At 33.7% G+C, this 16,293-nt stretch overlaps 1 protein-coding gene across 3 annotated transcripts in view; it reads left to right on the top strand.

Annotated features, from left to right (window-relative positions):
- USP47 (ubiquitin specific peptidase 47) overlaps nucleotides 1-16,293 on the top strand; it is a 115,674-nt gene that overhangs the window by 45,305 nt on the left and 54,076 nt on the right. For all 3 annotated transcript variants that reach the window (XM_012654407.1, XM_012654406.1, XM_012654405.1), the window contains 4 exons: nucleotides 3,303-3,399; nucleotides 7,418-7,563; nucleotides 7,973-8,052; nucleotides 10,165-10,314. In XM_012654407.1, coding sequence (XP_012509861.1) covers nucleotides 3,303-3,399; nucleotides 7,418-7,563; nucleotides 7,973-8,052; nucleotides 10,165-10,314 — 473 coding nt within the window. The remainder of the gene's footprint in view (nucleotides 1-3,302; nucleotides 3,400-7,417; nucleotides 7,564-7,972; nucleotides 8,053-10,164; nucleotides 10,315-16,293) is intronic.

The raw sequence follows: 16,293 nt of genomic DNA, 5'->3' as shown, positions 1-16,293 counted from the left end.
CATTGTAGACATTGTTACTATATTTTGTTAATTAGAACTGAGAATAATTTCTTCGTAGCTAATCATTGTGCAGGTTTAATGGTTTATTTGTTCTGGAAATAACAGTAAAAGCTAGTCATGTTTGATACTTAGAATCATTTACATAAATAGAATTTTTTGCAACAACCATCACAATAAAAGAGAATGCAAAATTATCTTCCATTTTAGATAATAGGAGATGATAAAACTATTTCCTACTACTCTGTCTAGAGTAGTGATTCTCAGATTTTTATTTCTTTAAAAATTATTTGTTTAAAAATGTAGGTTCCAAAGCATTACTTTCCAAACTGCTGATGTAGCTGCTTTGTAGTAGGTTGGAAGAAATTGCATTTTGTTTTAAATAAGTATCCGAGATTATTCTGAGATAGTTGAAACGCTTTGAGAAATTTCCAGATTTAACAAATCAGAATTCTTCATATATTTGCTGTGTATTCAGTCCTTCATGCGACAGATGTTTACAGAACTCTACTTTGTGCTCTGTATGAGGTTAAATGCCTGTGGCTGTCTGATGCCTGTAAATTCCTTGAGACTAAGACATGCTTAAAAAAAAAATCTTTCTTTGATTATACAAATGTAATACATGTCATTGTCATATTGTAAAATGAAAAAAGTGAAAATCACTGACATTACTACTAGGAGAAACCATGTCTAGTGATTTTGCTTATTTTTATTTTATTTTTCCTCCATATATATACTTTTAAAAAAATGGGGAATCATGTTCTAAGCAGATTTTTAATCTGTATTTTACACTTGATACTATATGAAGAACATTAAATAGTATTTTAATAGAGAGTTTTAAATGGCTGAAAAATAGTGTTTTCATTGTATAGGTTTAGGCATTTAAACTGTCTCTGGTCATTACTGATGTTATGATGAAAATTCTTGTATGTAAGTTTTTATTTTCATCTCTAATTATTTCCTTAGGGTAAAAGTTCTCAGGAATTGAATTACTAAGTGGATGTTTATTAAAAAAATTTTTTAGAAGCCTTTGATATACATTGCCATGTAGTCATAGTCTTCATTCCCAATTATACACTTCTGCTCCACTTCTTTCCCTACCTTCAGTGTTCTGAGGTACTGTCTTTCTGAAATAAAATAGTCTGTAAGCATCCAAAAGTGTTGTGGTTCAAAAATTGTTTTGTCAGTCAGTATTGAATTTGCATTTTCCTTAAGAAATTATTGTAAATTTTAGCACCATGTACAAAATGTTTCCATTGGAAAGTGCTCTCATCGTTTCAACTTTGGGCTGTAGAAAGACATTTCTCAATAACACAGTGGGTTTGGGGATGTAACATATTCTTCCCTGTTTTTCTTTCCTACCATCTCCCTCTGGTAGCCAGCCACTGTTGATAGGAGATGGTGGATGGCGGATGAATTTTGATGGATCAGGAATGGATTGAAGGCTGATGTAGACTCACAGTGATTAGAAACTTTAAGTCCATGATACCTGTCTTTGGCCAGTATCTTTAACATTCCTTTTATTTTATCTACTCCAAGAGTTTGCCTGTTTGATTCTACTTCGTTTGGCCTGTTTGATTTCTCCTTCCTTACCTATTGGTTCTATTTACAATTTCTCTCTGCATGTGCCCTCTAGGATGGCATAATTCTCACATTTTTCTCTCTTACTGGCCTATACTGAAAATACTGATTCATAACTATTTCAGATACAGAATCTGCTTGATAATAGCTGTTTTTTGAAGTTTGTTGATTTAGACAATGCACAAAGACTTCTTTAGCTCATTAGCACTTTTATTAGTGTAATTAAAATCGTCATACTTTTGGAAATTAATAGTACATTTATGTGAGACACTGTCCATTCTGTTTAAATGTGGTGCTAAATCAAGTACAAAAGATCATAGGGGTCTATATGATTTTTATTGCTAATAGCAAAATAAAGAGCAATGGCAAAAATTAATTACTATTACTCCCTCATTCCCTCAAACAACCCCTCCCCCCCTTTTTTAAGACCAGGGAAGGGAAACAAGGTCACAAATAGGTGACACATGATTGGTCTGTAGGTACACAGAGGACAAGAATAGTAATCATTTACCTTTTAAGGCTCCAAGGAGATCGGTTGTCTCTGACTGTTGAGGAATTAGGAGGAGATGGAAAAGAAGGGAAATCCCAAGCAGCCTCAGCTGAGAAGAAGGTGCAAAACAACCTGGTCACCTGGCCAAAGTGCTGTTGTTTGTGGGGAAAGGCTGTTTATATGAACTAATGAAATAATGCCTTTCATTAATAATCAGGCTAGATATCATGCAAATTTTTGTTACTTGTAAGTCATAGACACTGCCCCCTTGTGCACCTGCTGCTGTCCTAGGTAATAGGAGAGAGAAATATCAGACTGCTCTTTGCAGTCTAATAGGGCAGACTTGTAAGTAAATAGGTAATTACAGAACAGTGAGATAAAGGCTCTGCTATGGATTAAGGACAGGATACTGTAAGAGCAACTCAGGTGGGGAATAGTCAAGAATTGAAGCAGTTTAGAATTACATAACAATGTAGAATAAAATATATAAACACATGCACACAGTATTCTTAAAATAAAGATGAAAAAATAAGAAATCAAAGCTTGAACAAAATGAAAAGCAAATAGCTAAAGTATTATACTTGGTCTCTTCTTGGAATCATACAAGTGCAGATGGTATGGACCCAAATCACTCTTGCATAACATGCTGATCTATAGAATTGCATACTAGATGGGCTTATTAAAATAGATGCAGTCACTCTGCGTTACTTAGAGTCTCAGCTTTTATGAGTTTGTATATAGTGAATTTATTTTTTATGTTATTTATTTTCGGTAGAAACTGGTTTATAGGGCTCGATGACAGGGATAACTGGTTCAGTACAGTCTGAGTGTACACACAGTTGGGTGTGTGTGATATTTAAAATGAGTATGTTTATATTTTTCCATTTTAGTCCTCAACTTTTAGATTTGGGGAAAAAAGATTATTTCTATACCAATAAGACATAGTATATTAAATATATTACACTTAAAATTTTATTAGATGTTATATAAAAATCTCTGGACATATCTATAACAAGATATACTGACATATTCTGTGAAACAAGGTTTGCATGTAAACTGTGCCTGGTAGAAAAGGGATCTTTCTTAGGTGCTATTGAAGAAAGTTGAAATAATTTCCAACTGAGTAACCTTAACCTGTGAATCTTTACTATGTGTTAAATTCTTATGGTATTCTTTTTTGTCATTTTTTTAATCTAAATGCTGATTAACATGTATTCATATTTTCTCTTTAAAGGATACGTGGGATTAGTAAACCAGGCAATGACTTGCTATTTGAATAGCCTTTTGCAAACACTTTTTATGACTCCTGAATTTAGGAATGCATTATATAAGTGAGTATTCAGAAACATTCTCTAAATAAAATTGATTTAAGAATAAAAATATAGGTTTTAACTAATAAAATTTAATTTGCTTCTTGCATTTGTAAAGTTTGGGGCATTTCTCACTTCATAAGATGCAACTTCTTATATAAGAACAAGGCTCTCATGAGAGACAGGTATGTGAAAAATGCGTGGGGAGAGAGAATCAGAAGTGCATAGACAGCAAAAGGATACAATTGATAAGATTTACATATGGGGTGAATTTAAACTTTCCTCACTTATAGATTATAACACCTTTATGAAGAAATAAATGTTACCTACTTTTGAGAGAATTTGAATATATAACCTATACCGTCCTTTCCCTCCAGTGTAAGAATCCAAAGTTATTTTTTTAAACTTGTAAACTTTGTTTCTAATTAAAATACATGTACAGCTTGTTGTGTGTGTGTGTGTGTGTGTGTGTGTGTGTGTGTGCGTGTTTCTAAAAGACTCTATATACATCATATACTTTAGAATGCTCTATGGAGGGAGTCCATATTTAAATAAACCCTAAAGGCAGACATCTGAATTTACTTGTAAAAATTGACATGTTTTTTCTTGGGTAAGTATTTATTGCCAAGTAGTGTTTAGATGCCAGGCACTTGGTGGATAGAGAGGGAGTTAGAAATAAGGTCTTTTACAGATCTTTCCACAATAGCAATGTGTTTATGTATGAAATAGTTTAAATAAATAACACTTAAGGACAGCTAAATGCCCTGAGAGTTTAGAGAGAAGGGAGATTATTGAAATTTGGAGAAGTGGCTTAGTGAAGAAAATAGGTCGTGAAGCTAGATATGGTTTGGCCAGGTTGAGAAAAAGAGAGAACATTGCAGACAAAGAGGACTTTCAAAAGCAAAAGTGAGTGATAGTAAGTGTTAACCTAAGTATTAGTTATTATTTGTTTGTATCAGGCATTGTTCTGAGCATTTATATATAGACTCACTTTATTCTCACAGCAACTATGAATTATGTACTGTTATTATCCCCATTTTACAAAGGAGGTAACTGAAGGCAGAGAGGGTGAGTACTTTGCCTGAAGACACTGCTAGAAGTGACACCCAGTAGATGCCAGAATCTGCTGCCCTATTCTGCCTTTAATGTAGTTGATACCAAAAAGTACATTGTGTTACAGGGGCCTCCAGGGGTCAGCATAACCAGAGTTTTGTCAGAGTACTAGAAGATGAGGTTTATAGATGGAGTCTGGAGCCTGCCCTCAAACTAGAGTAGACCGAATAGTCCAGGATGATATGCCTGCTTTGGCATATTTTGTAGTATTGTGTAGAAATGGGTATTCCATGACCTTGTTTAACCATGAGTTTTAATACTGTGAAAATGGTCTGTAGATTTATAGCACTGTTGAGAAAATTAAGAGCATAGCCAGGGATATTCATTCAGCGTACATATATTGAGTACTTACTGTGTGTCAAGCATTCTTTTAGGTATAGGAGTTATAGTGCTGAATAAGACAAAGCCCCTCATTTAGAGCTTCATTAGGAAAACGTATATAAATAAGCTCATTTCACACAGTCATATATGCCAAGTAGAAAAGTAAGCAGAGTCATGTGGAAAGAATAACTGTTAGGAAGTAGGGTAGGGTCAGGTCACAGCTTCAGGTAAGTAGTCAGGAAGGGCCTCTCTGAGGACATACCATGTGAATAGACTTCACAGGAACTAGCCCTGTAAAGATCTGGGGGAAGAACATTCAAAGCGTAAGAAGCTGCCAGTGCAAAGGCCTTTGAGGAACAAAAGAAACTCTTTGTGAATGGAACCCAGTGAGTGAGAAGGAGGATTTAGACATGAGGTCAAAGAGGAGGGCTAAATGCCTTGAGATTGAGAGAATAGAGTAAAGTTTATATAGCAGGTGGGGAAGCAATGCCTGAGAGCACTGATGATGTTTCTTAATGTAGAGCTAAGGACCTCACTGGACTATGCACAGAGTATCACTAGAGTAGCACTAGCATGAAAGGATTCGTTTGTTTATTTTCTTCACTTGTTGTATAGTAGCCAACATAGAACCTATCACTTTGATTCAGAGGCATGTAATTACGTGTTAAATACGTTGGTTTAGGAAAGTTTACGTAGTGCAGTGTACAAGATTGATTTGAAGAATAGAGAACCCTGGAGGAATCTGTGATTAAACCAGGCATGGACAGATTAGAGTCAGAATGATGATGGCGGCAGTGGTTATGATATTTCAGATTGAAAACTGACAGGACATAGTGCCCAATTTTATTTAGGAGTAAAGGAAAGAATCAAATATAGCACCAGAGTTTCTAACTTAAGTGACTGGAGTAACAGCAAGTAAAGGACAGGTGAGAATGCAGTTTTATATTACAGTAATTCTTCCCCACTAGTGAATTTCCCTTGCAAGAAATTTGAGCATTCTCTATTTTATCTTCAGTGTTCCCTCACAGCTACTGAGAGAATTTTAGATCCCATAATGTCAACTATAAGTATCTTCTGTTAGGATAACCAGAAAAAAAAAAAAAATCTGGGGATTCAGTCTAGAAGAGGGGGAATGTTAAAGCAGATGTCAGGTATCAGAGGTGTGTTTGCAGGGAAGCCTTGAGAAGAAAAAAGTGAAATGTATTCCATTGACACCTGTGAGGCAGAAGGGAGCTCCAGTGTATAAAAAGAGGGGAAGGATCACAGAGCTGTGACTTATCTCTTTTTTTGTAATTAATTAATTTATTTTTCCCCATCTATTTTTTATTTGTATTCATGTATTCATGGGAGTACAAGTACAATTTTGTTACATTGCTATATTTCATTGTGGTGAAGTCAGGGAGTTGTGACTTCTAAGTCCTAAAATAGGGAAAGTATTGAACACTTTAATAGAGGGCTATACCCAAAAGGAGAAAAAAAAGCATTTTACTATGTTTGTAAACTGCAATTGAGAAAAATTAATGCTCCAGCCTCCTTTTGAAGCTAAAAAGTAAGGAGATGGAAAGTACTAATAGAGTGATCTTATCACTAACTTAAGATACAGAATATCATTAATATTGTCCTTACGTAATATTTTGTCTTGGTGTTTCATTTATTGAATATACAATTATTTGAAGAACTTCTGTGGGTACTTTACCAACTTTAGTCCCCCAATCTTATTTTTTCCATGAGATCTTAATGTCTTCAGTTGGGAATTCACTTGCTGTTGAGACAGTTCCTGTAGTTAGATCTAGACTGCTGTTTTTCATAAATTTGTGAGGGTAAAAATACCTGGATTATTTTACTAACTTACTTATTCCCTTTTAAAAACTTACGGAAAATTTCAGACATTCAAAAAGAGAGAAATAGTATAATGAGTCCCTCTAACCTATCATTCAGCTTTGAATATTATCAATTCTTAATCAGTATTTTTGCATATAATCCTCTACCCTGATTATTTGGAAGCCCACCCCCATAATAACATCTGTAAATTGTATCTCAGGTCAGTGCTAAAATTGCTGTCATTGCCTCATTTAACAATTTGTTCAAATCAGGATCCAAATAAGATCTGTACATTGCAATTAATTGCTAAAATTCTTAGTCTGTTTAATCTGTTGCTAATCCCCTTCCACCTTTTCTCTGAAAATATATATATTGAAAACTGATACCTTTTGTCCTATAGTTTTCAACAGCTTGAATTTTGATGGTTGAATGCCATAGTGTCATTTAATATTATTTTTCTGTTCCCTGTATTTTTTTGTGAATTAATAATTAGGACAGGAGTCTTGATCAGATTTAGGTTCCACAGTTACTTTTAAATGAGCTTTGCTTATTATTCTTGAGAACTGTTGCCTTATGCCTTTTCTTGTTAAAGTCTAAAGTTCTTCTCAATTTATGAATTAGACAAAGACTAATGTTTCCTTAGATGTTATTAGTTTCAGTTAATACTCAAACTCTGTATAGCTCCCAGAATTAAAATCTTACATTATTATGATTCTGATATTAATTATGCTTTTAAAGAATAAGATTATCTTATAAATAATTTTTGAACATTTCATTTTAATAGGTGGGAATTTGAAGAATCTGAAGAAGATCCAGTGACAAGTATCCCATACCAACTTCAAAGGCTTTTTGTTTTGTTACAAACCAGCAAAAAGAGAGCCATTGAAACCACAGATGTTACAAGGAGCTTTGGATGGGATAGTAGTGAGGGTACTAATTCTCTTGTAATGATAAGTGTTTCTAATATTGAAAGGAATTCTGGGGGATAATAATATTACAAACACATTACACACATTAACAACTTAATTATCTTTTTCTTAAACCTTTCATTGCAAGTTTGTTGTCTTAGATTTTTCTGACACATTTCTTAACTCTACAATGAAAAATAACAAAAATGACAAATATTGTAGCACTGTGAAGCAAATACTATTTATAGAATGCTGAGATATCATGATTCTTTGAGATGGCCTTTTCATGACTATAATGTATATTTTTGTGTTCTTTTAAAATTTAGCATTAAAGTAGACTTTTTCATATTTCTATTTGCTTTTAAACACAAATTAATGTTTCATTACACTAAATTTATTGCTATTTTTAATTAAATTTTATCTTAAAATAGCTTGGCAGCAGCATGATGTACAAGAACTGTGCAGAGTCATGTTTGATGCTTTGGAACAGAAATGGAAGCAAACAGAACAGGTAATTCGTATCTCTCAAATTGAGGGAACTGTTTTGTAATAAATCATTCATGACCTTAAAGTGACCTTTATTCTGCTGAAATGTTCTAAAACTTGGGCATTAGTCCAGTGGTTAAAGTACTGAATGGGCAATTGAAAGTATTGGGTTCTCATTTGGCCATTAACTGAGTCATAAACATCCTCCTTAAACCCTCCTCGGTCTCAGTTTTCTCATCTTTAAGGAAGCTGGGCTGTATGATCTGGAAGGTCTCTTTTAGCTCTAAAAATTATATAATTCATGTTTCACATATATATATATATATATATATATATATATATATACTGCTTTTTGAGATGATTTTTAAGCATTATTTTCAGATATTTATTAAGTAAATTATATGTCTTATGATTTGTTACACATTGTAAAATACAGTCATGAAACATTACTTTCATTTTGACCAATGAAGTATAGTCATGTATTTGACATTTAGGATCCTCATTAATCTGACCCTTGTCCAACAGAAGGAGGAGCAGGTTAGGAGTGGGAAGGACATTAGATACATCATCAGGATGAGGGAGGAGTAGGGTTGACTTGGATGGAGCTCAGTATAGGGGAGGGTTTATACTGGGTATTGTGATAGAGGATCACAGAGATAAAAGGGCAAGAATATATAACATAGCTTGGAGGGTCTGATTTCTTGTTGGAACTATTGTGATAGCTTAGACCAGAGTTTTTCAAACCATAGATTACGATCCATTCATGGGTTATGAAATCAGTTTAGTGGATCTACACAAGCACTTTCAAAAAATGGAATAGAATAGAAAAATATAAGAGAGTATCACATAAGTAAGATTAAATATTGTTTTATGAAACTATTGTTACAGTTATATGTATTGGGTTGCAATGTAAATCATTTTCTTATGGTGGTTTGCTATCAAATGTTTAAAAAACACTAGTTGGAATCACTTTGGAATGCCCTCCTAGGTACAGAAGACATAATCACATGTGACTAGAGCAGAGGAATGAAGGCAGCTTCATTAAATAAATAGTATTGGTGTAGACAGGGTGATGGTGGATCCAGTTTGAAGGCTTATTAAGTCCTGGACATTTGAAGAAGTGTAAATTCATGAAAAAAGTAAACTGTAGTATGTTTTCCGTCATGCTTATTCTTAAGAGATAATGAACAAAATTTTCAGTTCACTTAGTGATCTAGTTTTTCTATGTAGTCCTACAGGACTGTATTTAGTAACTATGTAGATGGTATTAGGGGCTGTTTCTTCTTTGTAGGTCTGAAGTTACCCTTCCTCCTTGTTACATTCCTCTCTGTGGGTCAGCACTTCCATTAAGATCAATTGGGGCATTCCTACTGAGTTCCTAAGTTTTGGTACAAGAATCTTGAGGCAAGACATTCACTTGGAGGGTCCTTACTTAGGGAGTTTACCTGCCTTCTGAGCCAGAAGAGTGCGAGTTGGCTAAGTTTGGGGACTAAGTGAGAGATCCATTCTTTTAGGTGAGGACATTTTGAGGGAGATGGATTTTAAGATATTTTTTGAATTTCCATACATTTAAAAAAAAAGTTATGGTATAATATTTCTCCTTAAAATTGTTTTATGTATATTACTGAAAGTATTTGCGTCTTGAGCTAGAGGATATGGTTTTATAAATCAATATATTATTATGAGAGTGGTGAAATGCATATATAAAACTATAAAAATGCAACCAATTATTTAGTTGTGTAATTATTAACCTGCTTTGAAGTGTTAGATTAGGATTTATTTTCATCTTAATGAAAAAATAATATAAGACTTAATGGTATAATAAATTGGTAACTGATTTCATCAAAACCTATTTTAATAGTTGGGTTTTTTCATGATATAAGTATTAAAATAGTTAATTTTTGCACGTTGACTCTTTAATTAGTGTTAGTCTAATTTTGTGGATTTTTAGGTGATTTTTGTCATCTTTTTTTAATATAAAATTGTAGACAAATCTTATACTAAAGCTTTCTGAGATTTTAACATTAAAAATCAACATCCTTTTGTAAATCATTCTAAAAAGTATGAATTGTGTTTTCACATTTTAGAAATTATTCTTAAGAAACAGTTTAAAAAATGTGAATGTTCTTATTTTTAGGCTGATCTTATAAATGAACTGTATCAAGGCAAGCTGAAGGACTACGTGAGATGTCTGGAATGTGGTTATGAGGGTTGGAGAATCGACACATATCTTGATATTCCATTGGTCATCCGACCTTATGGGTCCAGCCAAGCATTTGCTAGTGTGGTGTGTACCTTTCACCTGACTGCTTGTGTATCCTTACACAGAATATATAATAGCACAGTGATATAATCTCTTGTAAGGTAAGTATCATCCTAGATACACCTTCTTGGGTTGTTAGTCATTCCTGCATTTAAACTAGCAAGATCTAGAAGATCTTTGATACTTCAGTGAGTCCTAATAGTGCATGTATAAGAGGGAAAATGAATGCAAATGTACTGCCTCATGGTTCAGTGTTTTATTCTTTTTGATAGGTGATTAGATGATTTCATCTTTATCTTTTTTTAACATCTAAACAATCTATTTTATAAATGCCATTTTTGTGACCACTTTTTTCACTGGAAAGTACTTTTTGTTTTGGGGGAATTGTTTTGTTCCAAACACTTTTAAAATTGGAAAAATTCACCTCTGGTTATTATGACAAAGACTGTATTTTTTAAAGAAGCATCCCTATTCTGAATATTTAATTAAAAAAATACATTGTATAAGCACAGATAATTTTAAGAATCAAAACTGTAATCACCTTAATTATTCATATACTGAATATCTAATTGGGGATTATCTAAGATTGTCTCGTTCCTCCTCTTGTTATCTATTTCGTAATTGCTTTTTTATAATTTTCTTACTGTATTTTATCTATATGTATGTGTGTTTATTTGTACAAAAGGAGAGTGATGGAAGGAGTAAAGTTGACATTTAAAATTATAGCGTTCAAAAACATTCATTTGAATCTACTATGTGCCAGGGGAAACTTTCAAAGCTAAATAAGACATCTAAAAAAAGGAGAATTTTGTCAGGTTAGGTGTTTTGGTCTTATTTATGCTGTTATTAAGCTGATGGTGGCTCTTAACAAAAGATGTTTTTAGAGCTACTCCATACTTTATCTTCTAAAATAGTTTTACAAGTATGGTTTGGTCCTCTGCCCTGTAGGACGACTGATTCCTTTTGCTTTTTCTCCTACTTTTATATCGCTGTCAGGAAATAATCAGCAAGAAGTAATGGAATCAATTGGTGGAAATCCGAAGCAAGCATCTAAGTAAAAGAACTTTTCTGGATAGCATAAGATCAAGTCTCCTTTCCTCCACTGTTTTTCACAGTCTGCTTCCTGAGCATATTTAAAACATTTTGTTAAATGTTCGATAGTACCTGATGTCAACTGGCCATTCTAGATTAAATTGGCCTTGATTTAGGTGGCTAGTTTTGTTTTTCATTTTTGCTTTATTATATTTATTTATTTTTAAACTTTATTTTGGCAGTTCAAGGTAGAAATGACATACTGAAAAATCACTGAGAAATTAACATTTGTTTTTCAACAACTGATTCCCTTACTAATCTTTAAATGTTAGCATTTCCCTGGCAAAATATACTAGGAAATATTTGGTAGTCTCAGACCATTTTTTCTACCTTATCTATTAAAGTATTTTTCATGAAAGATTTTTCACATATACTTTTATTTTAGTTTTTTTTTTTTAGCATACTAATTTAATGTTGAGGAAGTTAGTTTTATTTGTGCTGTTTGGAATCTTACATTTGAGTATTCAGCAAATATAATTGCTTAGCTAAATCTTTATGTCATTATTTATTTACCTGCTGATTTGCCACTACTCTTTTAAGTACATTAATAGACACAGTAATGGAGTGATTTGGAAGATACTTTTGGAGAAGTGAACAATATCACATTTCTAAATGGAATTCTCCAAAGGAGAATGAAATCCTCCACTGATACATGGATGCTTTTGGTGGTAGTGGTGGTAGTGGTTCAGTGGGAATTGGAAGTTACAGCTATGAAGCAGTATGTGAGCAAGTTTATAACACACATGCGCTAATAGGGCTTGCAGAAGAGAATTTAAAACTTCCTAGACTTTGCTGGAGTCTCTTGAGGGAAATTACAGCAGGTGAAACTACCCAAGATAGGGGTTCTAAGGAGGATACTACCTTCAGAGAACCTTAGTTAGAGGTAAGTGATTTCTCATTATTTTCTGAATTCATACCTTTAACTTACTCTTCTTAGTCCACAAATATGATCCTATAGCATCTAAAATTAGTTTTATATCACTGCTTGCCATTGTGTATTTTGTTAATTCTATATGTTTTAAAAGGAATTTCATATAAATATGGATTGCAAAAATCTAGTTAAAAGAAACATTATAAAATTTTTCACTCAGACTATATAAAATTTGGACTCAATTTTAATTTTACTCTTTTAAACTTATTTTCCTGCCTTTATTAGCAGACTCTTGTTATTTTTGTCTTAATTGATATAGATGTAGACACATACATATATACTAACATATGCACACACACACACAAACATACACATTGATGGCTACAAGTTCTGTTTATTGTATGTTTTATTCAGCGTGCCACAATATTATGGGTTTGATTTCAGATAGTTACATGCGAGGTTCTGTTAAAAATTAAAGTGTTGGTTTTTTTTAAATTTTTTTTTTAACCTTCATCTGAAACACCCAGTTTCTGGAGTTGTTTTATCTTCATTCTCAAACAAATTAATTTGCAAATAATATTTAAGATTAAAATATGAATCAAATTAGCACTCATCTAGTTTATCATTGTAGCAGCCATAATCAATTTTTATAGTTGTTTTTCAGCATGATTGGTAAGAGATTATTTTTATAATGAATACTAAGAATCTTCTGCAATTAAAAAAAAAGCCATCACAATGTTTTCATTATTGAATTGTTTTTTAATTATCATAACTGATATTTATTAGCTCTCTGATCTTTATTTTGCCTGGCCAAGTAGGTGATCAGTATTTAAGGGCTCTTGCCGTTCTGTATCTCTCAGATTGAGTTCTATTCAACACTAGTCTGTTACAGGATATAATAGATATTTGGGGGAAGGCTTGAGTAAATAAATTTGGGAAACTGTACCAGTAATCCTCTTTGGGAAGATCACACAAAGTGTGTATTGTATTTTAAATATTCCAATGATTCCTATAGTAGAGAGATGTGTTTAACCTGGCATTTTCCTTCACTGTGGGACATCTGTTAATATCTTAACAGACATTAGGATTCTGAGGAACACATTGTGGGAAGGTCTATGATAGAGTAAGGTGATTTAAGGAATATCTCTATTTTTTGTTAAGATTTATGTCCTTGGGATGTTGAAGGGTAATGAGAATACTAAAATATGTGTTATAATTTCCTGTTGTTTTACATATTTTATTATTCTGAAAAAATATCAGTGAAAGAATTATTTGTATTGGTCCTTTAAAAAGCTTTTGTTCTTAGTAATTTGCTAGGTAATTAGAACCTTCAGTGTTCACTGATTAGATCAAAGTAAACTTGAATCTGCTTATTGCCAAGCACATCTGAGAGTGTATTATTATAAGTAGATAGTTCTAAGTACATTCTAGTTATACATAGAAATTAGAGATATTATTTTTTGTTAATTAGGAAAGCATATTTCATAAATTAAAGAAAAATGATGTAGCCTCGTATGTTTGACAGTAGGGAAGTGCTTTTTTATTTAACGGTAAAATTTTAGACACTTTTTATGGGTATCTTTTGTCATATGACATATTTATTTAGTCCCTACTTTATGGCAGATACTGTTCTAGGCCATTTTCTTTTAGGATACTTCTGTGATTGAATAAGTATATTTAAATACCTATTTATTATGACAAAATGTGTTTGAAAGTCTGGAATTGGGTTTAGCTGCATCATTCCATATAGTGCCTTTGGAGAGGTAAGATTACGTAAAAGACTTTTGTTCCCTAAGCAAACATAGTTTAGTGATTGTTTTAAAGTTTTGAATGGAAAGTTGTTAAATTAGTAAGTATGAAATCAAAAGCATTTGAACATATTTAGTTTACACAAGTTTATGTTATAAGTCCTACCCTGATTTAACAGACGATTTGGACATTCTTATGTGGCTAGTTCAGCCACATAACTCATTTGGATGAAGGACTGGTGCAGATTTGTCCAAATATGTAAGCATCGCATAAAGAAAAATCTCTTCCACAGACTGTACCCTCATTTTTCCAGGAATTTGTATGGTTGGACATAGTGGGAACCAGTTTAAAAAGTGGGGACTTCTGCTTTCAGGAAGATGGAGTAGATGTACATTGCCCTATTCCTCCCGCTAAAACAGCTGAAATCTTGAACATTATATATAAAATAAACACAAGAAGACTCTGAAAGGTGGAGAGAAGGCATACAAACTAGGGACCTCAGCACCCAAGGAATGACACGGTGGTGAGTTCCATGGGTTTTCTTTTTGCCTAATATATTCCAAACTTGAAGCTGAAGAAGCTGACAACCTGGAAACAGTAATTGGCACAAACTAAAAAAGCCTTCTCTCTTTAGCTTAAGGAGCAGGAAAGGGACAGATTAGGAAGTCAGAAAACTTTTAGACAATAAGTGGTCTGCTCTAGCCAAACACCACAGAAAAACTGAGGCCCCACCTCAACTCATACCAGCTAAGGTTGTGTGGGGGAGCCTAGACTTCCACCCTCATAACATTGTAACAAGGATCCTTGACACCCCCCACCCCCTGCCTTCCCCACCTCCTGCCAGGGTGGTTTCACAGAAGGCTAAGTGAAGAGGCAGGACTTTCATCCTGCCAGGCAATAACAAACCTCCCCACCACCATTGCCCATTCCCCTGGTTCATTGTCATTAGAAACCACATGGGGACCCTGGCCTTCTACCCTCACCTGACAGTAATGAGGTGTTCCTTCCTCTCCTTGCTGGCATGATGTCAGAGGAGACTAGTGGAGAGTCACACGTTCACAACCTCCCATGGTTAACGAGGCCACCCCCTCCTACTTGTGATATCAGTGTTGGCCAAAAGGGGAGTAGTAATGAGATACTACTGGCTCTTATAGACAAGGTGATATGAGCAGACAATTCCTTCCCCTGCCCAGCAATAATGAGGAGCCACTTTCCTCAAGTGTCAAAAGAGGCCAAGTGGGAAACCTGGACTTTTCATTCCACTTGGTACTAATAAGGCAAGGGTCTCTTCTCCAGTTGGAGCAATGTCAGAGGAAGCCAGCTAAACAAGAAGATTTAAATAGAGTCTAGAATCTCATAATACCCCAATGTCCAGATTTCAATCAAAAACCACAAATTTCAATTTGAATTAAAGAAGAAAATCAATAGACACAAACACTGAAATGACAGATATTAGAATTATCTGACAAATATTTTAAGGCAGCCATCATAGAAGTACTTCAGTGAGCAATCCCAAACACACTGAAAACAAATGAGAACATAGAAAATTTCAGGGAAGAAATAGCAGATAAAATAAATGAAAATTTAGAAATGAAAAATGCAATACTCTAAATGAACAACTCAGTCTATAGGCCCAACAGCAGAATGAAGGAGACAGTAAAAAGAATTGGTGGACTTGAAGATAGAACAATAAATATTACCCAATCTAAACAGCAAAGAGAAGATAGACTGGAAAAAAAAAAAGATCCTTAGGGACCTGTGGGACTATAACACTTGTGTCATTGGAGTCCCGGAAGGAGAAGGAAAAGAAGGCCGGTACAAAGAATGACTGAAAACTTAACTGAATTTGGCAAAAGCCATGAACCTATAGATCCAAGAAGCTGAGTGAACCCCAAACAGAATAAGCCAAAAGAACTCTACATTAAGTCCAATTATAACCAAATTTCTGAAAACTAAAGACAAGATACCTTGAGAGCAGCAAGAGAAAAGACACCTTTGTGATAGGGGAAAAACACTCTGATTTCTTATAAGCAGATTTCTCATCAAAACAATGGAGGCTAGAAGAAAGTGGCAGTTTTTTAAGTATTGAAAGAAAAGAACTGTCAACAAGAGTCTCATACCTAGTGAAAATATTCTTTAGGAATGGAGAAGAAATAAAATTTTCAGATGAGGTAACATTAAGAGAATTTGTCACCAACAGACCTGTCCTAAAAAAAATGCCTAAAGAAAGTTCCTACACAGAAAGGAAATTATTAGAGGAACAGTCTTTGAACATCAGGAAGGACGGAAGA

The sequence above is a fragment of the Propithecus coquereli genome, unplaced genomic scaffold (genome assembly GCF_000956105.1).
Source record: "Propithecus coquereli isolate 6110/MARCELLA unplaced genomic scaffold, Pcoq_1.0 Scaffold44, whole genome shotgun sequence".
In the NCBI taxonomy this organism is placed as follows: Eukaryota; Metazoa; Chordata; class Mammalia; order Primates; family Indriidae; genus Propithecus; species Propithecus coquereli.
Note: the sequence above shows the minus strand (reverse complement) of the source record. Positions and strands in the feature narration are given on the sequence as shown.